Genomic DNA, 25887 nt, shown 5'->3' with positions numbered 1-25887 from the left:
ATTCGGGGCAGGAGGTCGACACCGATTCAACCCGCCATCCGCACACCTGGTCTGCACTGAGAACGGGTGAAGGAGGGATTGTGGAGGATGGTGGACGGCGAGTGATGTGGAGACGGGATGATGTTTCAAGAGGGTTCGGACCGGCGGCAAGTCGACCGGAAATGCCGTTGAGGCTATAAGATTACGACGAGGATAGACGAGATGCGAAACGAAAATACAGCAGCGATGATCGAGAGGGACGGCGGAGGGTTGGGGAGAAGTTGAAAAGAAGGATACGAATGAAAGGGGAGGGGAAGAGAAGGAAGGAGGAGAAGAGGGAGGTTTGACGTGGTTCTGTGACGCTTGGATTTCGGCGAACGTCAGGCGGTGGAGGTGCAATCTGCCACGGCGTCCACCGCTGTTCATCCGCCCGACCTCCTTCACTCCTTTGGACTCTGTAGGCTCCGAGGACTCCTTCTCGGCCCGGTCGATATACGGAATATCATGTGCGTCGGTTCATACTCGAGATAGCCGCCTTTCACTCGAGGATGTGGCCCTGATTCTCGCCCTTCCAACACCTCAAGTCTGGCTGGCTCGTGTGGTCACCCTGGTCGCGGATGTTATAAACCAAGCCTCCGGCGCGGACTCTCTGGACTCCCTGGACTCCTCTCATGCACCGGACGCCTGGGATGTCACCCAGCAGATTGACATCTCGTCCAGTCCGACTCAGCGGTTGGGCACGGATGCTCATGCCTGAGGTGTAGGGGCTGCGAGGATAGGGGTGAAGGAGGTCGAATATCCATGTTGGGAGACTTGGTCAGGACCGTCCGATTGGATGTCAGAGGCTGTCAGAGGCTGTCAGAGGCTGTCTATTACCGATTTGATGAGATGGGCAAGTTGATTCGCATTCTGGAATTTACCCATTTCGGCTATTCCGGGGGAGGATTCGATGGCTTTTCGGCGGATTCTAGACACTCGCAGTACACGCTACGTCAGATCGGTTGTACAAAGTATACATGTAGAAATTAGGACCGAGTCGGAGACCATCCCGACCAGATCGACTGCCCCGAATCCCGCACACGGGGTTCTGAGGTCTCGATGCCTCGTCATGGCGAGCCTGGAGCCTCTTGATGGGGTTGCTAGTGCTTGCTCCATTTGGCCATGGTAGATTTGAGGTAGATTGAATGAGGCCGGAAGGGTGCTCAAGGCGTCATACATGAAGATACCTTGTTCTTGGTCGCCGGTCACGATACGGGAGATCTAGACCAAGTACACCACGTACACCCTACTCCAAGTCTCCATGCAGGACTCCGTCCAGGGCTCTTCAACGCTACGAGATACTGACTCCCCGATCCTGCGCGATTCAAGCCTCTCCAACCCCGGAGAACAACAAGCGGATCCGCTCCCAAAATCCGGAGACGCCTCAATTGACTCACCGAGATTCTTGAACGTGAAGCCGGTCCCGTCTTAATAATCACCACCTCACAACCAAATCACCAAATCACCAAATCTCTTGCCTGCTCGACTTCGCCGCGACTTTCGCTTCGTCTCGCGGACCCCTGCGCTCTCCCTGTCTCGTCCAATCCGGCCTCCCCGTTGTCGTCTGCCAGTTTCTTCAACCGGGAGCGGCCGAGACTTTTTCGTTCGCCCTCCCCCCCCCCCCCCCCACTTCCCCTCCCCAAACGCACCCCCCGAAAGCCCTGCCTGTCGCCCCGAACGCCCCCTCATCCACCGGCCTCCGCCTTTTGCCCCTCGAAACCCGCCTCAACTTTCCCCCTACCCCTCGCCTTCTCGCCTTGTTCCCTTTTCCCAACCCGCCCACTCACAAATCGCCCCGGAAAACACTCACCCGTACGACACGGCATACACCCCGACGTCCAACACCCCAGCCATGGCGACGGAAATGGTTGGAGGACAGAGTGACGATGTGCACCAACCGCCGGCCCATATCCCACCAGCCCCGATGGGTGACTACTTCTTTCCGGAACTCCGCCTGAAAGGCAAGATGCAAGACCCCGAGAAGACCCCGTTGCTGCTGGTCGCCTGCGGTTCCTTCTCTCCCATCACCTACCTCCATCTGCGTATGTTCGAGATGGCCGCCGATTATGTCAAATTCAGCACCGATTTCGAACTCATCGGCGGCTACCTGTCGCCGGTGTCGGACGCCTATCGCAAGGCTGGTCTAGCAAGCGCAGAACATCGGTAAGTCGCTTGAAACCTCCCCTTCTTCTCTCCTCCTTCTCTGGAAACGATCTCCCACCCCCGCCCCCTTGCGTGTCGGGTGGTCGTATGTAGTGGCAAATACTAATCCGGTCCGGCCTCCTCTAGAGTCGCCATGTGCCAATTGGCCGTCGACCAAACCTCCAACTGGTTGATGGTGGATACCTGGGAGCCCATCCAGAAGGAATACCAGCCCACTGCGGTGGTGCTCGATCACTTCGACCACGAGATCAACACTGTCCGGGGTGGCGTGGAGGCCGGCGAGGGCATCCGAAAGCCCGTGCGCATCGCCCTGCTAGCTGGTGCGGATCTAATCCACACCATGTCCACACCCGGCGTCTGGAGTCAGAAGGATTTGGATCATATTCTGGGAAAATATGGCGTATGTGGAAAGAAAACAAAAACAACCCCCTTTCCACCCCCTTCCCTATTTCGATGTGGCACAACCCGAGCTAACTTTGTCTTCTTCGTATCTTTTAATAGTCTTTTATTGTGGAACGCAGCGGAACTGATATTGATGAAGCCTTGGCCAGCTTGCAGCCGTGGAAGGAGAACATCCATGTGATCCAGCAACTTATCCAGAACGATGTCAGCAGCACCAAGATCCGACTGTTTCTCCGGCGTGAGATGAGTGTTCGCTATCTCATCCCCGTTCCCGTCATCCACTACATCGAGCAGCACCATCTCTACGAAGATGACGGCACTAGCAATGAGAAAGGCAAAGAGCGACCGGAGGCGGGCAAGTCGGGGTGACGTAGCTTGGACGAATCTTGACGGAAGATCCTGGCAAGATTGCCGGTCTCCATGAACGAAAACAATGAGCGGAAGCATGTCCCTGATACGATACCCCCATCCCCTCCTCTCTCTCCCCTTTCTTGTGCTGCTCCTTCTTCAAATGCCCTCGGTTATTGCACTTTGTTCTTGCTGCTCATCTTGCGATACCTCGACCATCCCCGGTCCCGGCTGCCCCAGTTGACCGAGTCCTTATCTGTTGACCGTATACTGGGCGTGGCCTGTCTTTCCCGGGAAGGCCATTGACTCGCTATGCCACCAGCAAACCTGGCACTTAGCAAGCTCTCCTTCTGTTTTGTTTAAGACGATTAATGAATGCTGGAGTTTGGGAGTTCTTTTTTTTCAGTAACAGGGCTGGAAATCTGCGTTTGGCGTTGCCGAAGCTGTCGTTTGCACCGGCTTCGCCTCGAGTCACGAGAATTGTACATAAATGCATCTTTTGACCTGCTTTCCCGGGGACTCTTATGTACATATGAGCGCGTAATAGATTCTATCGATTTAGAGAACCGATAGAATAAGAGCACGGTTAATATGGGACTAGCGATGACCAGGCACTTGATCTACTCAGACCTCTCTGGCGCGATTCGGAGCACGGATCAACCGCCGAGTCCCCGATCCACAGGCTGCACCATCGGCACCGGCCATGGCACCATCGGGGAAGCCTGCGGCCCAAACTCAATTAGAAAGACAATCTATAGTTGTACTGAAACCGCAGACCAGTAACCCCCCAAGTACAAAGATCAAGCCTTCCCACCGGAAAATAAATCAGAAAGAAACAAAGGGAAAAAAAGAAACAAAAAAAAAAGCTCCCTTCAGCTCCAAGCCCGGCCAAACGTTGCGGGTTTATGTTATGCATAAGGGGGCCAAACCCCGAGACGATCGCCCGGATCCCCTCGTCGCCCGGTTATCTTCCGTTATCGAGGTTGATCTGATCTTGGCCCCCTCCACATTTTCCCGGCCGCATCCTGGGTGCTTTTACCCCCGGGAGGGCTTATATTCTGCGTCCAGATGGCGCCCGCGATGGATCGCTTCACTCTCCCTGCCATGTCCATCTCGGCCTCTCTAGATTCCATCGCCAAGCAGCAGCCCTCGTGGCCTCTCACTCCTCCCGATCCCTCGGATCCCCCACCCATGACCACCACCGCCGCCGCCAAAGATGTCTCCTCAATCGTCTCCGCCCTGCATGTCATGTCCACGGAGCGCGCAGCCCTTGCACACCTGGAACACCTCTATCAGACCGACACCCGGGCCCAGCAGGATCTGGCGCGGGCCGTTGACCAGATCGCGCGGAGCGTGCGGGATGGCGGTAAATTGGTCATCTCCGGCGTGGGCAAGAGTGGCAAGATTGGACGCAAAATCGAGGCCACAATGACCAGCCTGGGAATCTATAGCGCCTTTCTGCACCCGACAGAGGCGTTGCATGGGGATTTGGGTTTGGTCCGGCCGGTAAGCCACATGCCATCGGCCACTGTCTCATCGAGGCAGCCCGTTTTGAATCGATTCACAGCCCTATTCACCCCTCCCTCACCCCCGCCCTCCTCAATATGCCCCATCACCGTACAAGTCGTCACTGCTGACTTGAGTCCTATTGTGTAGGATGATACTATGCTCCTGATCTCGTTTTCAGGTCGTTCACCAGAACTCCTGGCCTTGCTTCCTCATATCCCGCTCTCAGTAACGATTATCGCTCTTACCTCGCATATACAGCCTTCAGCATGTCCATTACTATCTTTGCATGGTCCCTCCGGCATGGGGATCCTTTTACCAGCGCCTGTTCATGAAGACGAAGAGATTTCACTCGGTGTCAGTGCCCCGACTTCGTCGACCACGGTCGCCTTGTGTCTCGGCGATGCCTTGGCTATCGCTACAGCCCGGAAACTACACATTACGCCGGGAAGAGGCCCGGCCGAAGTCTTTCGAAGCTATCACCCGGGAGGTGCAATTGGCGCCGCCGTCGCAGGAGCAACCACGCCCTTGACCACGCCGTCAAGCGCGGTGTCAACATCAGCCTTCGACTCGCCGTCCTCGTCCATCTCCTTGACGTGGGAGGAACTATCCGGCGGCGCTCCAATCCCTCCATTCACCCTTCAACCGCCCCCAGAACACCGCCGCATCCCTCTCGACATGCTCGTCCCTCTTCACCAAATCCCCACCGTGTCGACATCTACCTCTCAGTCGCCTAACGACATCCGACTCCTTGATATCCTCCTCACAGCTATTCAGCATCCCAACGCCAAATCCTGGGTCTTCCTTTCGCCTTCGATAATCGTACCGCCACGGCGCATCCGCTCCCTCCTCTCTCGCCATGCTAATGTCGACCTACGGGTCTCCGAAGCCGTAGCCAAAGACTCCGGTCGGCCACTCGCAGTCCCCCGAGCCAACTGGTTCCTAGTGCCCGAGTCCACCCCGCTCGCCGAAATACGTCGCCTTGTCTCCACATCCCGAGGCGGGCCAGATCCTGTCTCCGTTATTGCAGTTGTGAAGGACATGACCTATCCCGCCAGTTGCATCGGTGTCCTGGAAGCCGAGGATCTGTGGGGTGGTCGAAAGGCAGAGGACGGATAACATACTCTGCCTTTCCTTCCTCCGCCCTTCTTTTACTGTCTGTCACTTCTCGGGTATATTCTTTTTCTTTCTATTTGATTGTAGATAGCCATTGCCTATTATCTGCATATGGTTGACGATGTTACGCCTATTTTCGATTTTGTTTTTCGTGCCTCTGCTGTAGAGGTTTTTTTTTTTTTCTTTCTCATGTATAGATGTGGATCTAAATGAGCAGCATTGAATTCCAAAAAAACGCCCGCCTTTTTACGCACGGGCTTGCATTGTTTCGGGGATATCAACATATATCTTGCCTTTTCCCGGATTGAGAATCTTCATGATAATACAAAACACTATGCCAAACAAACAGACACGTAAAACAAATACCGGGAGAAATACATATATATAATACATAAGTGCGTCGCCCACCGGGCTTTCTCCAGTAAGTGGGGGGAGAAGCCTCCAGTTTACCTCTACCTCCCCCCCATCATTCCGAACCCTCCTATCGAGCCATCATACTCCGTATGACAATCTACGCCTTCACAATCGGCTTGATACCCTTGTGAATAGCAGCAATGCCGCCCGTCAAGTTCTCAAAGCCACGCCCGGGGATCATAAACCCAGCCTTCTGGATCATGCCGCGGAACTCCTCCTGGCTGGGGAAGCGCTCGATGCTCTCAACGAGGTACTGGTAGCTGTCGCGGTCGCCGGCGACCAATTGGCCGATGAGCGGGATGGCGCTGAAGTTCCAGCGCTTGTAGACGGCATCGAAGACCGGGTTGTCGACCTTGCTGAACTCCATGCAGGCGAAGACGCCGCCGGGCTTGAGCACGCGGAAGGCCTCGTTCAGCGCAGCCTGCTTGTCGGTGAAGTTGCGGATGCCGAAGACGACGGTGTACAAGTCAATCGAGGCGTCGGGGATGTGCGGCATATGCTCGGCATTGGCCTCGACGAAGGCGAGCCGGTTGGTGTTGTAGTAGGGGGTGGTGACTGAGCGCTTACGGCCCTCGGCCAGCATGTCGGCGTTGATGTCGCTGATGGTGACGCGGGTTTGCATGTCGTGGTTGATGTTGGTGGCATGGTCGAGCATGCGGAAGGCGATGTCGCCGGTCCCGCCGGCGATATCGAGGATGTTCCAGCCTTGGTCTTTGGCGTCGGCGGGGCGGGAGGCCATGGGCGTGCCAGGGTTCAGAGAGCGAACGAAGTGATCTTTCCAGAGGCGATGAATGCCCAGGGACATGAGATCGTTCATGGTGTCGTACGAGGAAGCGACGGAGCTGAAGACGGCGCCGACTGTTGAGAAGGAGGGTGGAGTGTTAGCTGAGTGTAATCTATGGGATTGGGAAAGACCAGAATCTCAAAAACTAGATTTCTAGGAGCGTACCTCGCGACTCTTTCTCCGACTCGGGCACATTGGTGAATCCGAAGTGTGTCATGCGTTCATTGCCAGGTTTGGTCTGGTCCTGGGCCTGGCGGGTGCAGGAGAAGCAGCGGTAGGGAGTAGGGGGCTGAACAGCGCGGCGCTTAGCACTGTAGTGCAGAGCTCGCCAGGCAGGACGGGTCGACATGGTGAATGCGAGGGATTAGGGAATGAATTGGAAAGCTAGGACGAGATCTGGCAGGAGAAGCTGGGAACTTTTCGGCCTCGCGAGATCGCGGAGACCCACTTTTGGCGGCTGCGGTGCACCGGAGTACAGCCAATCACAACCCGTAGTTTGCGAGGCGTCCAGTCACAGAGTTATAGAGGTCCAAAGGAAGATTGAATCTGCAGGTTGAGGGGATAGCTTATATCTGTAAATGATTGCGGACTTTACGAATCTACTGAAGGTATAGGGGCTATCGGTCGTGGGTGCTTTAACTCCGTCTTTTTGAGTAGACGACATCAAATATATATAGACCCGGCTATCCTCTGCATCTCCAGTCCAACCCTGAATCGTGAAATAACAATCATAGGTAGTTCGTTCCAAGCCCATAATTGACGGCAAATGACTTCAAATCAACTATCTCACTGCTGCACCATTGGATCTCTGCATGAGGGCGAAGCAAAAGGCGAGATCAAGAACATTGGGGACAGTAGGTTTCTCGTTCCAACTATTGGTGGACACCTGTGAATATCATGGGGTTTACGTATGGCTCACCGGATCAATAGTCTCAACGTACTTCGTGTACCCCAAGAACAAATCGACCGAAAATGCGATCCTCATCCTAACCGACGTCATCGGACACAGATTGATCAATGTCCAGCTGATAGCCGACCAGTTTGCATCCAAAGGCTACTTCGTGTTGATTCCAGATCTCTTCAACGGTGATAATGTGCCAATCAATCGTCCGGAGGGGTTCAAGATCATGGATTGGGTGCAGAATCACTTGCCACTCCAAACGGAACCTATCATTGAAACGGTTCTTACCGAAATGCGCAACAACCTTGGCTGTAAACATATCGGCGGAGTCGGCTATTGCTTTGGTGGGAAGTATGTCTGTCGATACTTGAAACCTGGTCAACTAGATACCGGGTTTATTGCCCATCCTACAATGGTCGAGGCCGCTGAGCTGGAAGGAATTAAGGGACCACTGAGTATTGCGGCAGCCGGTGAGTTTTCTGTCTTTTCTAAGAAACCCGAGCGGCCTAGCTTGGAGACAAGCTTACTGATAGTTTCTTGGTTTAGTGCGCGATGTGGTGTTCACCACTGAGAAACGATACCAGAGTGAGAAAATCCTGGACAAATTAAATTTCCCCTACCAGATCAATCTCTTTTCCGATGTTGAACACGGCTTCACTGTGCGCTGTGACTTGTCCAGGTCTCGTCAAAAGTTTGCCAAGGAGCAGGCTTTCAATCAGGCGGTGACGTGGTTCGATGAGTATCTGAAGGCGTAGTGCTCATGTATTCGAAATTGAGAATTAGGAATAATGTAGAAGTTTAAAAAAAAAAAAAAAAAAAAAAAAAAAGCAATATCACATCCATACATCACTTCCTGGTCTAGACTTTCCTCGGTTCCCCAGGCACCGAGAGATTAGATTTCGTTTTTAGCTATGCATACAATTTGGTGAGGGTAGGGTTCACTGTATCTAGAGATGTGAAGCTACAGTGCCCCTGCTGGTCTTGAATGCCATGCAAATTGCCCATCGCCCAGGGTGCTGGTGACAATGTCTGCCCCCATCTGACTTTACGCAAGGCTGCCGTCTCTAAGTTTTCATCCTTGGGAAGGTGACATGCCGCGCTGATGACAGCGCTATTGGAGCCTGCCAGGGGCATCACGGATTTGAATCTGCGAAATGCCAATGAGAATAAAATGAGCATCATGACAACTCCAACCATGATCGAAAAGAAAATTGGCATCGATTCGTAGCCTAACGAACTTATTCTGTCTGATTGATCTGCATTGTCATGCGGGTCGTAGGGAATCAAGAGAAGATAGAATATGCTCTGCGATACGAGCCAGTGGAGGATCATGTATATCACCAAAATCGGTGCACTGTACCGGTATGGCACGCTCAACCAGTAGGTTGATCGCTGTTCACTCCCCTTTACAGGCCAAGTCACACGGAGCGCTTTGCGTTTAACTCCGTAGGAGCTGTACTCGCCGGCCGCCAGCATGCTTGTCAAGACGGCATTATAGCAGTAGTAGCTCATGGTGATAATCAATTGTGGTACATTGGCAACAACCACAGAGCTTAACATGGTCCGACTCAGGTCACCAGAACCTAATAATCCGATGTTCGTAATATCGGCGTCGGAGCTAAACCAATCCTTAAACTGGCTCCAGGAGAACCAGCCTGCTGACGGGTCAACTGCACCCCCAAGAGATGCCGAAAAGAGAATGGCACCCGTGATGATGCATGACAGGCACCTAGAAAATCTGAAATTAGTGCTGCTGTGGGAATTTATGAGAGGCTGAAGATCCTACATGAACAGAGTCGCTGCCCACCGCCAGCCGCTGGATGCTGTCATCCAAAACCTATGTTTTGAGAGGCGCTTATACGTAATTTCCTCATCTTGATTGTGTTGTGGGATTGACGAAAAGCTGCCCGGGGTGCTGGAAGACACCCACTTGCCTCGCTTGATATCAGACGCCTGAATCCAGCACATGCCCTTCGTGGTGGGATCTGGACGGGTCATGAAAGATGCTACAGCGTCGCCAATTGTCAAAAGAGGCGGTGACCGATGCTGGCTAATTCTAGCGGCTAGAAACATGGCGGTCACTTTGATTGCCCCAGCTATCATGATAGCGATGCATATTGGCGGACTATAGAGCAGCTGGCAGTGTTCTGGAGCCTCGATCACCAGACACTCTGTGATGGTATATAAACTCACTAAGCCATCCGGAGTTGGGTAATAGTTGTACTTATGGTTGATCACACCAGCGTGTAAACAATCGGAGGCATTACCGAAGCCGGATGTTGAATTGAGGAAAGAGGATCCGCGAAGCTTGTTCTGGACCCAATAATCACTGGTGTCTTCAACCCAGTAATTAGCGACACCTGTCAAAAGGATCGAGGTATTTCCTCCATCGCTGACAGTCAAGTTATCTGCAAGAGCAATTATCGCCCGCACCCCAGTCTGGGTTGTTCTGGTAGTCTGCGTGCATTGGGCGGCCGATATATGGTAGTAGCTCTCGTTGGCGATGAAAGACGCAAATTCGTGCCATGTCAGCGGTTGTAAAGCTGAAGAAATATAGTCGTCTTTAGCTGGGCATTGGAAACATGACTCCAACGTCGAAGTTGTGAGATCCCACACGTTGGATGGATTCAAGTCCTTTGGTCCAATCACTGCGCCGAATTCATTTGTTGACAAAGACTCAAAAACAATGGAATTGTACCTATATAATTGTTATGAGTCAGCTCTAGATATATAGCATGGATTAATCCAGCCTTGTATCCTTCTCTCTGTTTTCTCAACGTACATCAAATGAAATGGTGTTGCCGTGAGCATCAGGACTATCCACAATGCCAGCCGATCGCGCCCGATCACAAAAAGATTCTTGACACTGGCGCTACCAATATCGAGCCATTTTCGCTGGGCATGCTGCTGGTCAACCTCCTCACGGGTTGGAGCGACGAGGGTCTGCATGCAGTAGTTACTGGCAGCCAAAATACACGTGCTCAGCACGTTGATGATCAAGTGCAACGCAATATCCCATCGTTTTGATACTCCGCAACTTCCCCGATAGATGACGATGGCATTTGAATAGCTCGCGTTATCCGGATATCGACTTGCCAGGCCTGCTGAAGTGGCTATGAAGACCAAATTAATGAACAGTACGAGAACACCTGCTTTGGCGCAGATGTATACACCGTCGATCCAATGCTTCTGTTCCCTGCTTGATACAGGGTCATCATTGGTCCGAAATTTGGACCCGGAATCTGCTGTCACCTGTCGCGGTTCATGACCTGAACGACCTTCAAGTCGCGTTTCATCTTCGTCAAGGACCGGGTTTGCGAATGGCGAGTGGCTTGTTTGCGGGGCTGTTGGGAGCGACGAAAACGAGCGGAATGAGGCCAACGATAGAATTGATGGCTGAGTATGAATAGTGGGAGCTCCAAAAAGCTCTACTTGATCCTCTTGCGAGCCATCCCCAATGCCATGATAGCGTCGACGAGTAAATAACCCTTGTGTGCGACTCCAGAGCCGGCCAATACCGGATTCCCCCATTCTCAACCGTCCGAGTCGACAGTTGGGGGCCAAAAGAACAGCCGGTCAGCCGCAGTCGAGAAAACCCCTTTTGAGATATCAATCAACATAAATTCGCGGAAATAGCATCTCCAAGATGCAGGGATAGAGATTTCAGCAGTGTGTGGTCAATCTGTGCCAACCCCGCCAGGTGAAGCTCAGGTGTTTGAAGAGCCAACAATAGCGGAATCTAAAAGGTGATTTCAGCCTTGGCTTATCCTTTCTTAAATTGTCTGAGGATCGTCAACCCAACTGTCAAGAATAAGATAAGCCTCTAGGTCATGGCTATTTCTGGGTCTCGAGCTCATGCTTTTCAGGCTCTCATGCTTCATGTCATCCTTCAATCCAACAGTTAATAACTCGACCATCTCAGGGAGCAGACCTGATGACTGCGACCAGGCCTCTTTCAACAGCCAGAGAGCTCTATAGGCATATAGGGGTAGGAATATGGCGTTGGTCAGCCCCCAATGGTCGCAAGACTCTTATTGGTACAAGTGGAATTTCTCATTCATCGCACTGACCGCTTCACCTGCATGGAGGTGGAAACGGATATGGGCAGCGGCATCAAACATGCCGGCTTGAGTCCAAGGAATTGTTGGAATTCAGCGCTCAATTGGTAGTTTACTGCCGATTAGACCAAGCATTTGCCGTTGAGAGTCGACCCACAGTGGCTCGGCTTTGAAATTGTTATAATTCTGAACCCTTAACCCGGGTGGGTTTCAGGCGGGGCGGAGTACTTGTCTAGGGGCACATGATGTACTTCAATTGTGATTTTGTTGTGTATGTGCCTCAGTCTCAAAAAAAGGTATATATCAATGAAACGATCGTATATCATATTCCCGAATAGAGTCTAGTATATGGGAGCCCTAAACCAACGGAAAGAATTCTTGTATCGTATTGATTCAAACCAGAACTACAGACAGATGTGCGCTCCAATCCGATCTTTACACTCCGTGTCTTGGCACCTTTACCACATTACACCTGCATCTCCTCCTCATGCACCAAGCTAATGTGATCGCGCTTCTCCTTCTCGACCATAATCAGGCCATTCCCCAGACGACTTCGCTCGCGGAACTTCTTGGTCTGTGTACCTGGCACGATCCATGGTTCATGTGTAAATAGGTCATTCATCTCCTCGAGCGGGCGTTGAGCAGTCTCGGGAAGCACCAGCCAGAAGAAGATAGCGTTTGTAAAGTTGCAGACGCAGAACAGGATATAAAAGCGCCATCCACCGATCCGGTCAATGGCCACGGTGGTCACCTGTCCGATCAGGGTGTTGAAGGCGAAGGAGGTCATGGTCGCAATCGAGACACCCTTGGAGCGCGTTTTCGTGTCGAAAATCTCGGAACAAATGATCCAAGTGAGTGGGCCAATTGTAGAGCTAAAGGAGAAATTGTAGCACCAAGTCATCACAATGAAGGCCCAGCTGGCCGCGTTGTTGTGCGTGGATCCGGGGGAAACTTGGCAATCAGGATGGTCGGAATGATCTATACGGTCAGCCATGGACACTCACAACATAATAATGATGAATATTTAGGCTTGATAAATCAAGCGCCGGGGAAATACAGGAGATGAAAAAGGTCTTCAAGAAGACTTTAGGGAATGGATGGACTGTCACTTACAAAAAACACGCAGTTGACTAAATTGCCGATAATCTGGGGCCAACGGCGACCAGTCTTGTCGATCAGCATCAGGCAACAAAATTGCGCAATAATGGCGAGAATAGAGCTGATTCCTTGGTATTTCAGGGTGTCATTAGTGGCGATGCCGATTTGCTTGAAGATGGTCGTGCTGAAGTATTGGATCGCACTGACACCGGTCATCTGGCATGCCGCCTGAATTGAGCAGGCCAAAAAGAGACGTCGGAAACAGGATGGATCGGTAAAAAGCTCAGTGTATGACTTTGCCTCGGCTTCATGCTCGAGGGTGATCGAGGTGCGAATCTGCTCGAATTCCGCTTGCACCCATGTATCATTGATATCACCCTGCGCATGGAGGCGTGCGAGCGTTTGCAGGCCCTCGTCCAGGCGTCCATGATCGATTAGCCAACGCGGCGACTCGGGGAATAACAGGATGAGTGCGGCTAAGAACACGGCGGGCACCATCTGGATGCCCAGCGAGATGCGCCACTGGCGCGAATCGTCATCGGCGAAGTTGATGTAAGTGCCCCACGAGATCCACGCGGCTACTAACGAACCAACCCCTAGCATGAATTGTTGTAGCGATGTTATTCGGCCACGGATCGTGGGATGCGCCAATTCGGCCTGGTAGATGGGCACGATCATAACTAGGATACCGACACTGAAATAAGATCATAGTGTAAGCTAAATTGATCGTCTTTAGATCTTATACTTCGATCTTTGGATTGACCTACCCCAGTCCGGCAATTGCTCGCCCAGCGTACAAGTAGTTGATGGATTGCGCGCCTGTTTGAAGACCACTAAGAATAATGATCAGTAGGCTGTCGCGAAAAAAAGTTCCCCACCAGCTTTTAGTTACATACCCTCCGAGTAGGAAAATAATGGCTCCCACAAGAATCGTTCGTTTACGTCCAGCATAATCGCCGAGTGGACCTGCAAAGATCGCACCGAAGAATGCACCCCCCGTGAACACGGACGTAACCGCCCCGCTCTTCACCGAATCGACATTGAATGCATTGACGAGCGAGGGGCTAGCAATGGCCTCCGCAATCACACCGAGATCATAACCGTACAGAACCGAGCCTAGCGAGGCAAATACACAGACAAGAAACTGGTCGAGTTAGAATCTGCAGAGACAGTATGGAGCTCCATGACAACCAACTTGATACCACTTGGGCGGCAGCGCCATGATGTTGACGCGATCGGCAGATTGGTTTGCTGTTTGGTGCTGATAGCGCGTTTCCTTTTAGGCGGCACGACTCCAGCAAAAAGTGCAGCATGCCCATACGGGGTCCTAAATCTTTTTATGTACATTTTCTTTTATCTTCGCGGCGCTTGCATGACAAGGATCGCCATGCTGTGAATGGAGGAAATTTGTTCGGGGAAAGCATTCAATGATTTTAGTTCCCCCGCAGGAATTTTGCCTAAAGCTACTAGGATTTCAGGGCCTGAAAGGTCTGGGGCTCCAGATTTGACAGCGTGGAGACGCATGTGGGTCGTCGGAGGGTCTCCCCAGCTCCCCAGACGAGCTCCAACCTGTGACCCTGTACTTATGACTCGGTCAGTTCCGGAGGTCGTGGCAGCCTCGCTTCGAAGCACTTGATCCCGAGTCATTGTGTGTATGGGGGCGGCGATAATATTATGGCCCAATGAGAAGAGTATATGCTTGTTCAAAATACAGCGCTTGTGGATGACCACGCCTCGTGTACACAAATAAACTTCATCTTCCCACTCTAAGAAAGAACATAGACTTTAAGCTTACAATCTCAGCATACCACACGTAACCTACATTCTTTTAGTTATCTCGACTGAACAACAGACTCAATGTTCTATTGTGGCCTGGTCATCATTTGCCGAAGTAGGCTTTCACGATGTGCTGACGCGGCAGTTCCATTAGTAGAAGCAGCTTTGGTGCTAGCGCGCCGATGTGGCGTCAGATGACTCTGGGGGCGCCGAGGGATGCCGGGAATCCCGTTCGCGATCCCAAGCAGCCAAGCTTCGAGCCCGGAACGCCTTAGAAAAGCGTACTTCACCGACCATTTCTGGTTCTCCCAAAGAGAGTTGGACCGGGTAAGATATACTTGATAAAGGAAAGCCCCGCTTATCTGCCTTTGTTGCTAATTTCTGTAACCTGAAAAGCGTATTGGCCTCAAGGTGAGTATGTCGGCGATATATATAGAGATGGATGGCTTGAACTTTGGATTCCTAATATGACAGACATGTGTAGCAACCTACGTATTATGTAAGGGGTGTTGTGTCTAGAAGTCGCTTCCACCCGTCTATGCACAGCTAAAGAAATGAAAAATCATTCATATGCAGAGTTGCTACATAGCGTTGTGGATCTTTTCTTCCAATCGACATGTGGCTGGTTGAGATCTAGGTATTTGTATTGGTTCAAAATGGTTTACCACCGGCACTGCAGCGGGATGCAAGTATATGTAGCTCAAGCACTTGAAGGGAAGATTAGGTACATTCCACTGCTACTCCAATATATACATCCACACAAAATTAGACCGAACTAATCTACGAACCATTCACTCAAACGCCAGAGGCAGGAAGCCTTCTGAATGCGAATTATCCAGTGGCCATGGCCAGTCCGTGAGTAGCTCAGGGGGCAGCTGGAACTGTAACATCTGGTCGCCGATTCCTGATGTAGCTGCTACGGGAGGAGGGGGGCCACCCGGATATGCCGTTGAGGGTACAAGCGGTTCTTGCTTTACACTGGCTGTCACGGTAGACGCCCCGTTGGGTGGAGGCGGTGCTGCAGAGAGATTTAGCAGCCGTGAAGTGCGCATGTACCCGTCTATTCGGTCCACCTGAGACCGCAAACGTTGGCTGGCACCGGCCGAACGATGAAGACCAGTTTCAAGTCGGTGGAGGAGATCAGCCATTTCAAGGCTATGGGCTGAATATTAGTCGCCGAAAATATTATTCTGTTATACGAGGGGATTTTCTTACAGTAGATTACGGACTCGTTGGTATGATGCGTCCGACAAGCTCCCTTCCATAACGGAACCGAGAATATATCCAATGCCGCCGAGGTGATGAAGCTACTAGATTGTCAGAAAAGCCGAGTACCGTAAAATGGGGAATGCAGACGGTTGAAACATACCAGAGGGGAGCTGATCGCCTTGAGATACTCCACTGGAACCTTTGAAAAAACGCTCAGCAGCTCTCCAGCCACATCGCATTTTCGATCCACTCCAATCTCTTCGGCTGATAACAGGACCATCCGAAGCAGTTGCAAAGTCGCCTGAATATTGGCCGATTGGAAGCCAAAGAGGTCCTTTCCCATGTCACCTGTTGTGGGAGGAGTCTCTCGAAACTGCGATGGCAGAGCAGCATACATGGAAAGAACTCGCTTCATTACGGCAGGCTCGGACATGGATGCAGGGCTAAAAAGTGACCAGACCTCGGTTGTTCCGTTGGCGGATGAGAACCGACGCCGTGTTCCATCCACCACATGTTCAAGGATGCGGTATAGATCGGTTGTGAAGTTCCATCCATGCATCCACGATACGGGCTGATGTGATACCGCGGAAGCTTCTCCGTGACTGAAGGTGCTCGACTCCGGCGATACGAGCGGCATGCCATACCCGTTGGGAGTAATATATTCATCATCCACTTCACAAGGATAGCGGACCAGCGAGTGAGCTTCACGGTATCGAATGACACCACCCCAAACAACGGTTGAATATATGTCGAGGGTGTAGATTGACCAAAACTGTTGCCAAGATTAATAGAGAGCACGTATTTGAACACACAGCCACATACCAATCGCCGCCGCTCCTCGGTTTCAATGATACCTATGTCTTTCGGCCACAACTTTTCATCGTGAAATCCCTCCATAGTGGTCAACGTATGATACATGCCCGAGTACTTCTGCATATTCTTAATCTGGCCATTTTGGATGCTAGCGATTGCAAGAATTGCACATGCTCGCATGTAATTGAATCCTTTTGCAAGCGCTAGATCGCGGGGAAGGGAATCCTTGGCAGCTGCATAAAATGCTTCCGATGGTGGTTCTAGAAGCTCTTCGCGGTGCCACCGGGTGGTATACAACGCCCCGTCGCGTGCACGGCCCGAAACCAATGCACACACAGCCATTGTTGAGGCAAACAAGCCTTGGTTTTGCAGATGTTCCTGGTTATTGATCCTCGCGATAAATGACGGCTTGTGGAATAAAGGAAAGCTGAGTTTCACATTAGCTAGCCATTATGGGATAAAGTGACGGGTAGCCCAAATTTGAACATACATGGGATAGACAATTTCAAAGTATACTTGAACAAGTTTCCTAATCTGCTGGTCACTAGCAATCGCGAAAGCCTTCCAGGAATTACGCAGCGCACCATCATCATCGTAGCCCTCAGTAGTGGACCAGCCCGTGTTGAAAGACACCCAGGGATCTCCAGTCAGCGACGGCCGGGAGGCAGCGTCAGGATGCATGGAGCTCCGAGAAGCCGATGATCCTGATGCTCTTTCCGGGAGAATTACACGGCCCATTGGGACCTGGTCCACTAGCGGGCATGGAGCTGGCGTCTCTCGCATATGCATCCTAGTGCCGGCTTTGACACCGCGCCGTTTAGCCGGTCGATCAAAGGTGCACGGAACATCGAAATCAGCGCAATTTTGACACCGGCCCAAGGGGCCTTGGCTTTGGCTACATTTTATGCTGCGCCGATTGCAGAAGTCGCCTGTAATTAAAGATCAGTCTCGCATACGTCGAGTTCTTCCAGCTTTATGGTCCGAGAGCTTGCCAAGACACAGATGGCCGTGCCAAGCGGGGCCACTGCGTTGCAGTTGGAGAGATTGGAGAATTGAAGAGAACATACAGGCCTTGGAGACACGCTGAAGCTTTCGTGGTTTTTGCGACATTCATTTATGGGCTCACGCCAACACGCCTAAAGGCTTGATTTCGGAAGCGTTGGGAAGGTCCGGGCCCGCAGATGGAGAAACGGGGGAATCTGGGGTCTGTGGGTTTGGCGCTTCTTCGACGACGGCGATTAGGCTGAAGATGAAGAAAGGTAAAAAGGCAAGCGCGTTTACCCGAGGCCAAACACGGTAGTATTGATCGCTAAAATAGTTTGACCACTGGAAAAGATGTCCGCAACTTGAAGAGGGCAAGAAAGCCCGCTAGTCTGGATGCGCCGCTGACTCAGCAGCGTGTCATAGACTCGAGCGAATCGCCGGTCGCATGTTTGGCAGTACAACATACAAGCCATTTCGGAGCTTGACACAGGAGAGTTGAAGTAAATGCTTGGATTGATGGTATAATTCACATTCTACGTAAGCTACGGAGTCTCCTTCGCTTGGAGTTAAGTACGTAATAAAATTTGAAGGAAGCATGGAACGAAAATTAAGAGTGGCCGGAACCTCTAGAGAAGAATCTAATAATCAATCGTGATCACATATCCAAACAAAATAATTTTTATCGTCGATGCTCCCGCATGTAGGTACTATAATATATTACAATGCATTATATAGGTATAGGTGAATTTAAACAGGTTCGTATGCTGGTTCTGGTTTGTCAGACGCGCTCACTTCACTGCGACCGGCATCGTATGAGTTCTTGGAGATGCCATGCTCAGCAAGAACATCACCGTGGAGCTGATAGGCCTGTTCCATCTTCCAGTGGAAAGGGCTTGGGGTGGAAAACAGAGCCTCGATGGACTCTAGGGAGCGATTGCGGGTTTCGGGGTAGACTATAGAAAAATTAATGATCCTTGCATATGAAGGGCATAATGACAACGCAGACATACAGAGAAAAACAATCGGGACCCAAAGTAAATTGAGACCTGCGAAGAGGAAATAAGTTCGACTCTGAGTGACGAGTGTTAGATCGATGAATCAAGCATGAGAAACGGATGTGGAGATCTTACAGTCAAACTGCCAAACATTATCGGATTGACAAGTGTAGTCATGCCAACTCCGATTGCCCAACCTGTGATTCCAAAGCCATTCCCTTGAGCCCGTAAATCACTAGGGAAGATTTCCGTAGGGACTAGAAAGGCAACAGTTCCCCAGGTGGCCGCATAGCTAGGGCGTGTAAGTTTCCATCAAAAGTAGGAAAAACACAAGACCTCCCACTTACCCAAGGTTAAACAAGAAAAGCATGGTTACCGCACCAGGGGCATACTGGGCTGCTTTTTCAGGATTATGGAGTGATCCTTCGTACACGGCACCAGCCTAGCAGAAAGTCAGTATCTGCAATCTTCGTAATGAGGAAGTCGACATACGATCAAGTTGACTATGAACAACACTATTGCCCCGCCCATCAGACAGACTCGACGCCCCAGGCGATCGATGATCTGAGCACTGATGATAGTTCCAATGATTCCGATAGTATTGATACCCCCAGCCAGTCCATTTTGTTTGATGGAACTGTAGCCGGCTTGTTCGAGAAGAATTGGGGAATACGCCGTGACAGCCTGATTTCATCACTCCGTGTCAGTCAGTGATCCATTCCGCCTTGGGAGTAACACACGAGGAACCGTTCCAGGCTTACCGTGATACCAGTCCAGGACGCCATGATTTGGAGCCAGATGCATAACCATGCTCTCCGACCCAGGTTGGTACCGGGACGTCCGCCTTGTCCACACAAAATTTTGGCAAATTGCACGGGCGAGCTAGGTTTACTATCCTTGGCCGTGGTGATGATCTCCAGGTATTCTCGGTCGATCTCGTCTGAGGTCGCCCGATGTTTGCGGATGCGAGTCAAGAGATCGCGAGCTTCTTCCTTCCGCCCTACCGATGCCAAGTAACGGGGGCTGTCTGGTAGCATTTTGATAAACAAGACCAGCATCAGAGCGGGGACGCACTGAAACGCGAGAAGGAAACGCCATCGTACGTCAGAGTCGCCATTGTTCACAAAGGAAAGCCCAAACGAGATCCAATAGGCAAATGAGATTCCTAGATCTGGGGATTGGGGGGAGGGGGTTAACTGCACAGCTTTGAGATGCGGCAGGGTTGCTGTATCAGCCACTTACAGTTCGCGATGAAGACATAGCCTAAGAACCCACCGCGGTGATTTGCCGAGGACGTTTCAGATACTAGGACGGGCGTGATGCCGGTCAACGCTACATGCATCGCGGGTCAGAACGCGTCTCTCGCTTCGCGCTGAAGAGGGGCCTGCTAAAGCACACTAGCAGGGATACTCACCACCGGTGCCTATTCCCGTCACCACTCTGGCGCAGATCATGAAGTTCGAGTTCTGAGAGGCCGCTTGAAGGGCACCCCCCACTAGAGCAAACAATGATCCTGCCAAGAGGCCATTGATGCGGCCAATCTTGTCTGCCAGCCATCCGCCAGCGAAGCAGCCGAAGATAGCCCCCAGGTAATATACGCTAACGATGCCACCCTGGTGTGTTCTATCGGTAACAGTCCCATCTGGCTTGCCGATCCCAACTTCAGTCACATAGCTTGGGGAGGCATTGACGCCACCCATAACGCCCTGATCATATCCCTCGAAGAATATTGAAATCAAAGAGAAGATCTGGATGGTGAGGTTCAGCTGGCGCGGCGAGAGCCGCTTCCAAAGCGTGGTGTATCCCATCGTTTGCGCCCTCTCTGTATCCAACGCGTCCCACTTCGGCTGCAGCTAGCCGTGACGGTGAAGCCTTATATGGGGCCCACCCCGAAACGAATGGAAATGAGGGGTGAGGATCACCCGGGGTTAGAGGGTCTGGAGCTCTGGAAAACCGCGGGGAGGGGGAACCACCTTGCTCAAGCGCGTAACCATTTAGCCTGAGCGCTCGTTAGCAACGCCGAGATCTTGGCTGGTTCGTTTTGATTATTCATCCAAGTGGTGCCGAACTGGTGCCTCAGGTGTCCTATGACCGCGAAATCTAGCAGTAAGTGTGGGATTAAACTTATTTCGATGCCATCTCATAATGAGGTTCGGAGGCGCTCATATTCTACGCACGCCATGGAGACTTCTATCAAGATTGAATATATTCGGACAAGTTCATACGAGCGCAGGCATCAAATGCATATCATGTAACAGCCTCCAGGATGTGTACGAGCGCTTTGTCGCTGCTGGAGGAAGGATTGGAAATCACCTACTTACAGCATGTCAACTAGCCAATGAATACTTCCGTCACGGCCGTAACAGCCAAATTTTTACTTCTCATCCCAATAAAAGCTGGGGAATGGCAGGATAATGAACGGCGGCGGCCCGTCAACGTCTTTATTTAGGATTGCCCTAATGAATTAAATCATGCCTTTTTCGGTCCTCTTTGTGTTTGCACAATCATTTCAGAGTTCACATATCTTGAGCACATGAAGTTGTTAGTGAACTTCGGTCGTTATTCGGCAGGAGCGTCGAGTAACAGACTGGACACTTATTGACTTGATTGTCCTGATTTGCTCCTCCAGGTGTATTTAGAGCCATGGTGTAGTTATTGTTTTCGCAAGCTTACCTCGGTGAAAAGCAGGAACAAAGGCCATGTTTATCTGGGCAACGAACTCAATATACAAATCCACCTCGAATTTCCAGCACGATCAATCAGCTTGAGAAATTAGATTGGCTGGGGCCTTGGAAGCGGTTTGCGTCCGAGCGCAAATACCCGTTTTGCCGACCATCCACTCAGGCGGTCTGGGCGGCATGGTGCTGGGGACAAGGTTCAACTGGGCGAGGGCATTACCGAGTAAACACGATATGTGATCGAGCAATACCGATGGAGTGCAGCTTGCAGGTCAATCTCTGGTTCGATCCCCCCACCGCTTGCCAGGCCTGCAAAGAAAGGGTGGAGATTCTGGTCGCAAAGAGCCCTTTTAAAGTCTGTACCCCCCGATTCCACGAAATTCAACTCCGTCCTGCCGTTTGGACTTAAAACGTGCGATATTATTCTTTTATGAGAACGATGGGCTCGATCTCACTTGAAAATGATATGTCGCCTCAGTCCTTGGACATTACAGTCCTGGGGTTGAATAGTGGGACCTCGATGGTACGTATTTCTTACTGTGCAGTAGATAGGAGAGATCATATATCTCATTCGCCCTGAATCAGGATGGTATCGACTGTGCCCTATGTCGGTTCATTCAAGACACGCCTGAATCGAGCATGCATTTTGAACTATTGAAGGTCAGTTCGGAAACTTGAGCATATGATCGAGAATCATATTGGTCGGCCTTGAAAGAATGAGAGGTTGACAACTAACTGCCTATCGATAGTATGGCGAAATTCCCCTTGAACCGATGATTAAAAACCGAGTGATGAATATGATTCTTCACAATCGGACTTCTCCCTCGGAGCTATCAGAAGTCAATGTGATCTTAGGCGAAACCTTTGCATCTGCTGTGCACCAATTCTGCAAAGATTACCAGGTCGATATCAACTCGATCGATGTCCTTGGCTCTCATGGACAGACAATTTGGCTTCTCTCCATGCCGGAACCAGGCGAGACACGCAGCGCGCTAACCATGGCCGAGGGATGTTTCTTGGCCTCCCGGACGGGCATCACCGCCGTCACCGACTTCCGCGTCAGTGACCAGGCAGCGGGTCGGCAGGGAGCTCCGCTGATTGCCTTCTTCGATGCGCTTGTCTTGCATCATCCAACGAAGCTCCGTGCTTGCCAGAATATCGGCGGGATTGCCAATGTGTGTTTCATTCCCCCAGATACGCATGGGGGCGTGGATGCATGTTATGATTTCGATACAGGCCCGGGCAATGTCTTCATCGACGCTGTAGTGCGCTACTATACAAACGGCAAGTCCGAGTATGATAAGGACGGCGAAATGGGCGCCCGGGGTATCGTGGACCAGGAGCTTGTGGATGGATTCTTGCGCCATCCCTACTTTTCCTTAGAGCCACCCAAGACTACCGGTCGTGAGGTATTCCGTGATACTTTGGCCCATGAACTGATCAAAAAAGCCGAGGCCAAAGGCTTGAAGCCTGATGATGTCGTCGCAACCATCACTCGGGTAACTGCACAAGCCATCGTTGACCATTATCGCCGCTATGCACCGAAAGACCTCCACATCGCGGAGATATTCATGTGTGGTGGTGGTGCTCACAATCCCAATATCACCGCCTTCATTCAAGAGAATTACCCTGACACCAAGATTCTCATGCTGGATGCTGCTGGCATTCCAGGAGAGGCAAAAGAAGCTATCACTTTTGCCTGGCAAGGAATGGAGGCGGTTGTCGGTCGGTCAATTCCTGTTCCGACTCGTGTTGAGACTCGAGAAGAATATGTTTTAGGAAAAATTGCACCTGGGAAGAACTATCGGAAGATCTTGCGTCAAGGTATGCTATTTGGCGCTGGTCGGGATCATCTGCCTCCAGTGAAGGATCTTGTCAATCATGTCAACGGTCGAATTTTTGACAACAAATGGTAAAGAAAGGAGTTCACTTTTATTGCTTGGGAAGCGTTAATTCCGACTCTTTGCTTGCATTATTTTCGGGTGTTAGGTTCATTTGACTGAATGTTTGATGGACGATATGATGGCTGCAGATTTAAGAGCCCTAGCGAAATGGTTCTTCAACCCTACAACTGTCTCGTCTTTACCGTAGTGCTAGCATTGTAGCTGCTTTCCAATCGGAACTAGTCTGGCAGGGGAGCTCGGCAGATCCACCGGAGCCACCGATAGACCTTGCGCTAAATACTGACTAGATGACACGGATCTTGATATTCCGAAAGCTGGTGATTACCCCGAACAAAAACCAGATGTTTGTTGTGGATTCAAAACAAGTTGCATACCGTTCATATCTTCATTTTTGTCGGAACTCATCACAGCTATCTGATTTGATTCACCTCAGTAGTCAATAGATGCTTCTAGGTTATCAACAAATGATCAAACATAGATGACGCCCCAAGCAGGTCATCACACTGAATGAAAATATTTTACGCATTCTTGGTGATTTTGGAAAGATTCTTATCCCAGGCTAAGCATGATTTTGTCAGACGCAATGCTACGATCGGCAATATGACACCAATCAGGTATATCTGAGCCTCGGCGATGGTTCGGCACCGAACTTGTCCCGAGTTTCACCCTGACCCCGTGACGGGGATTCACCGAACTATGCGTAAACGGCAACTCAGGTTATTTTGATGAATGAGGGATATAATCGTTGGTCTATCATCGCATATCAACAAGCTGATACAAATCCGATATGCTCGGCATATCTCGGAGATCGATCGGCATAAAATGTACGTCAACCCGATTCTGTTGATATTTTGGAACTACTGTTAGTTATAAATATGACAATACTTCTCTTTCCTTCGAGTATCAATACCTGAATCAGCGATACGATATTCGCTCAGATTCAAGATGGCCCATTCAATATCAACTGATTCACCCCAAACCCCCGAGCCAGCCTTCGAATCCCCTTTGACTCGAGTTGAAACACGAACCAGTCTTCGCGATGCCGGCATCACCGAGAACCCTCCTCCCCTTGACTACAACTATCCAGATATTGGGCGTAAAGAGAATCCAATATTTCCCGATGAGTATGTTGTCGAAACAAGCACTGGTCTTGTTCCCCAAACAACCCTAGAACGAGTCAGATCTCAAAATTCGAGTTCCACTATCGCAACACGCCGAAATGATCTTCAGTCGGACCCCGAAAATGCGTCTGAAAAAGTGACAGAATTCGTTACATTCAAAATTGGCGATCCAGAACACCCCTACAATTGGTCTCGCGCTTATCGATGGTATATTACTCTGGTTGCTTCGGCTCTAGTTGTGTGTATTGCCTATGGCTCATCCATCGTCACTGGCGGCTTGGGACTGATCGAGGAACAATATAATGTTTCTTTGGAAGTTGCCATTCTAACATGTTCAATCATGGTGTGCGGCTTTGCCGTCGGTCCTCTTCTTTGGTCCCCCCTCTCTGAGATTATTGGAAGAAGGCCCGTTTATATCATCTCGCTGGGATTGTATGTTATCTTCAACATCCCATGTGCATTGTCACCAAACATTGGTGGTTTGCTTGTCTGCCGATTCCTGTGTGGTGTTTTCTCTAGTTCTGGCCTGTCCCTGGCCGGGGGAACTATTGCCGACATATGGAATATCGAGGAACGCGGCATGGCTATTGCTTACTTCGCTGCTGCGCCCTACTGTGGTCCAGTCGTTGGCCCCATCGTGACCGGCTGGATCAATGTGGGTAGTGGCCGGCTTGACCTATTTTTCTGGACCAACATGGCTTTTGCTGGTGTGATCATGATCCTTGTCGGCTCTATCCCGGAAACCTACGCACCCGTGATCCTAAAGCGACGAGCCGCAAAGCTCCGGAAAGAAACCGGAAATCCAAACATTCTCACTGAACAAGAGCAACGCAAACTGACACTCCGTGACATTGCACGCACGAGCTTGATTCGCCCCATTACGATGATCATGACTGAACCGGTTCTTGATCTAATGTGCATGTATATCGTGCTCATTTACTCTATGCTCTACGCGTTTTTCTTCGCATATCCGGTGATCTTTGGCAAATTGTACAACTATAATGACGGCCAAATAGGCTTGATGTTCATTCCTATTTTAATCGGTGCCGGTATCTCTTTACTCGTGACACCGGCGATCGAAAAGCAATTCAAACGGATTTGCGCCTCGCGCGCCCCGACCCCCGAGGATCGACTGTTCGCGGCACTGATTGGCGCCCCTTTCATCCCTGTCTCATTTTTCTTGCTTGGTGCTACGTCTTTCAAGCACATAATTTGGGTTGGGCCCGCCTCTTCGGGGATCGCTTTCGGTTTTGGGATGGTTTTGTGCTACTACGCGGTCAACAACTACATCATCGACTCGTACCAGAAGTACGCTGCCTCCGCTTTGGCAGCGAAGGTCTTCCTTCGATCTGGAGGAGGTGCTGCATTCCCTCTGTTTACGACGCAGATGTATGATCGGCTAGGGCTCCAATGGGGCTCGTGGCTTCTGGCGTTCATTGGGGTGGGAATGGTCTTCATCCCCTACATCTTCTATATCTTTGGTGGGAAACTGCGTGCAAAGCTCAGTCATGATTGAAAGAAGTGACGGTGATGTAGAAGCGTCCATCAAAAGATAAAGATAACTTGACATCAAAGATGAACTATGGTGATTGCGGGCAT

General features: G+C 50.9%; 11 protein-coding genes across 11 annotated transcripts; 6 read left to right on the top strand and 5 right to left on the bottom strand.

Moving 5' to 3' along the window:
• Positions 1-483: 483 nt before the first annotated feature.
• Positions 484-736, top strand: N7462_010835 (uncharacterized protein; the record flags this gene model as incomplete). Its single annotated transcript, XM_057082549.1, is given in 2 exon segments — positions 484-493; positions 507-736. 2 exon segments carry the CDS (start codon positions 484-486, stop codon positions 734-736), a joined length of 240 nt encoding a protein of 79 aa, XP_056929589.1.
• Positions 737-1870: 1134 nt separating this feature from the next.
• On the top strand, positions 1871-2952 carry N7462_010834 (nicotinamide/nicotinic acid mononucleotide adenylyltransferase; the record flags this gene model as incomplete). The annotated part of the gene is made up of 3 exons (XM_057082548.1): positions 1871-2181; positions 2308-2581; positions 2683-2952. The coding sequence occupies 3 exons, from the start codon at positions 1871-1873 to the stop codon at positions 2950-2952; spliced, it is 855 nt and encodes a 284-aa protein (XP_056929588.1).
• Positions 2953-3999: 1047 nt separating this feature from the next.
• Positions 4000-5556, top strand: N7462_010833 (Sugar isomerase (SIS); the record flags this gene model as incomplete). Its single annotated transcript, XM_057082547.1, has 2 exons — positions 4000-4437; positions 4588-5556. 2 exons carry the CDS (start codon positions 4000-4002, stop codon positions 5554-5556), a joined length of 1407 nt encoding a protein of 468 aa, XP_056929587.1.
• A 508-nt stretch (positions 5557-6064) lies between these two features.
• N7462_010832 (class I SAM-dependent methyltransferase) lies at positions 6065-7100 on the bottom strand (the record flags this gene model as incomplete). Its single annotated transcript, XM_057082546.1, has 2 exons — positions 6065-6825; positions 6917-7100. The coding sequence occupies 2 exons, from the start codon at positions 7098-7100 to the stop codon at positions 6065-6067; spliced, it is 945 nt and encodes a 314-aa protein (XP_056929586.1).
• Positions 7101-7517: 417 nt separating this feature from the next.
• N7462_010831 (dienelactone hydrolase family protein) lies at positions 7518-8407 on the top strand (the record flags this gene model as incomplete). The annotated part of the gene is made up of 3 exons (XM_057082545.1): positions 7518-7605; positions 7682-8122; positions 8199-8407. The coding sequence occupies 3 exons, from the start codon at positions 7518-7520 to the stop codon at positions 8405-8407; spliced, it is 738 nt and encodes a 245-aa protein (XP_056929585.1).
• A 154-nt stretch (positions 8408-8561) lies between these two features.
• On the bottom strand, positions 8562-11183 carry N7462_010830 (uncharacterized protein; the record flags this gene model as incomplete). Its single annotated transcript, XM_057082544.1, has 3 exons — positions 8562-9381; positions 9439-10350; positions 10435-11183. The coding sequence occupies 3 exons, from the start codon at positions 11181-11183 to the stop codon at positions 8562-8564; spliced, it is 2481 nt and encodes an 826-aa protein (XP_056929584.1).
• A 993-nt stretch (positions 11184-12176) lies between these two features.
• N7462_010829 (sugar porter family MFS transporter) lies at positions 12177-14030 on the bottom strand (the record flags this gene model as incomplete). The annotated part of the gene is made up of 5 exons (XM_057082543.1): positions 12177-12688; positions 12814-13502; positions 13576-13641; positions 13705-13952; positions 14004-14030. 5 exons carry the CDS (start codon positions 14028-14030, stop codon positions 12177-12179), a joined length of 1542 nt encoding a protein of 513 aa, XP_056929583.1.
• Positions 14031-15375: 1345 nt separating this feature from the next.
• N7462_010828 (putative C6 transcription factor) lies at positions 15376-17344 on the bottom strand (the record flags this gene model as incomplete). Its single annotated transcript, XM_057082542.1, has 5 exons — positions 15376-15739; positions 15800-15891; positions 15954-16565; positions 16616-17033; positions 17097-17344. 5 exons carry the CDS (start codon positions 17342-17344, stop codon positions 15376-15378), a joined length of 1734 nt encoding a protein of 577 aa, XP_056929582.1.
• Positions 17345-18337: 993 nt separating this feature from the next.
• N7462_010827 (putative MFS sugar transporter) lies at positions 18338-20393 on the bottom strand (the record flags this gene model as incomplete). Its single annotated transcript, XM_057082541.1, has 8 exons — positions 18338-18543; positions 18601-18661; positions 18721-18877; positions 18933-19027; positions 19078-19269; positions 19347-19810; positions 19861-19917; positions 20000-20393. 8 exons carry the CDS (start codon positions 20391-20393, stop codon positions 18338-18340), a joined length of 1626 nt encoding a protein of 541 aa, XP_056929581.1.
• Positions 20394-21702: 1309 nt separating this feature from the next.
• Positions 21703-23179, top strand: N7462_010826 (UPF0075 domain protein; the record flags this gene model as incomplete). The annotated part of the gene is made up of 3 exons (XM_057082540.1): positions 21703-21786; positions 21849-21923; positions 22013-23179. 3 exons carry the CDS (start codon positions 21703-21705, stop codon positions 23177-23179), a joined length of 1326 nt encoding a protein of 441 aa, XP_056929580.1.
• Positions 23180-24112: 933 nt separating this feature from the next.
• N7462_010825 (MFS transporter) lies at positions 24113-25804 on the top strand (the record flags this gene model as incomplete). The annotated part of the gene is made up of 1 exon (XM_057082539.1): positions 24113-25804. One exon carries the CDS (start codon positions 24113-24115, stop codon positions 25802-25804), a length of 1692 nt encoding a protein of 563 aa, XP_056929579.1.
• Positions 25805-25887: the final 83 nt, after the last annotated feature.

The sequence above is a fragment of the Penicillium macrosclerotiorum genome (assembly GCF_028827735.1).
Source record: "Penicillium macrosclerotiorum strain IBT 26536 chromosome Unknown utg000010l_segment0_segment0, whole genome shotgun sequence".
Taxonomy (NCBI): domain Eukaryota; kingdom Fungi; phylum Ascomycota; class Eurotiomycetes; order Eurotiales; family Aspergillaceae; genus Penicillium; species Penicillium macrosclerotiorum.
This window is presented reverse-complemented; position numbering and strand designations above follow the sequence as displayed.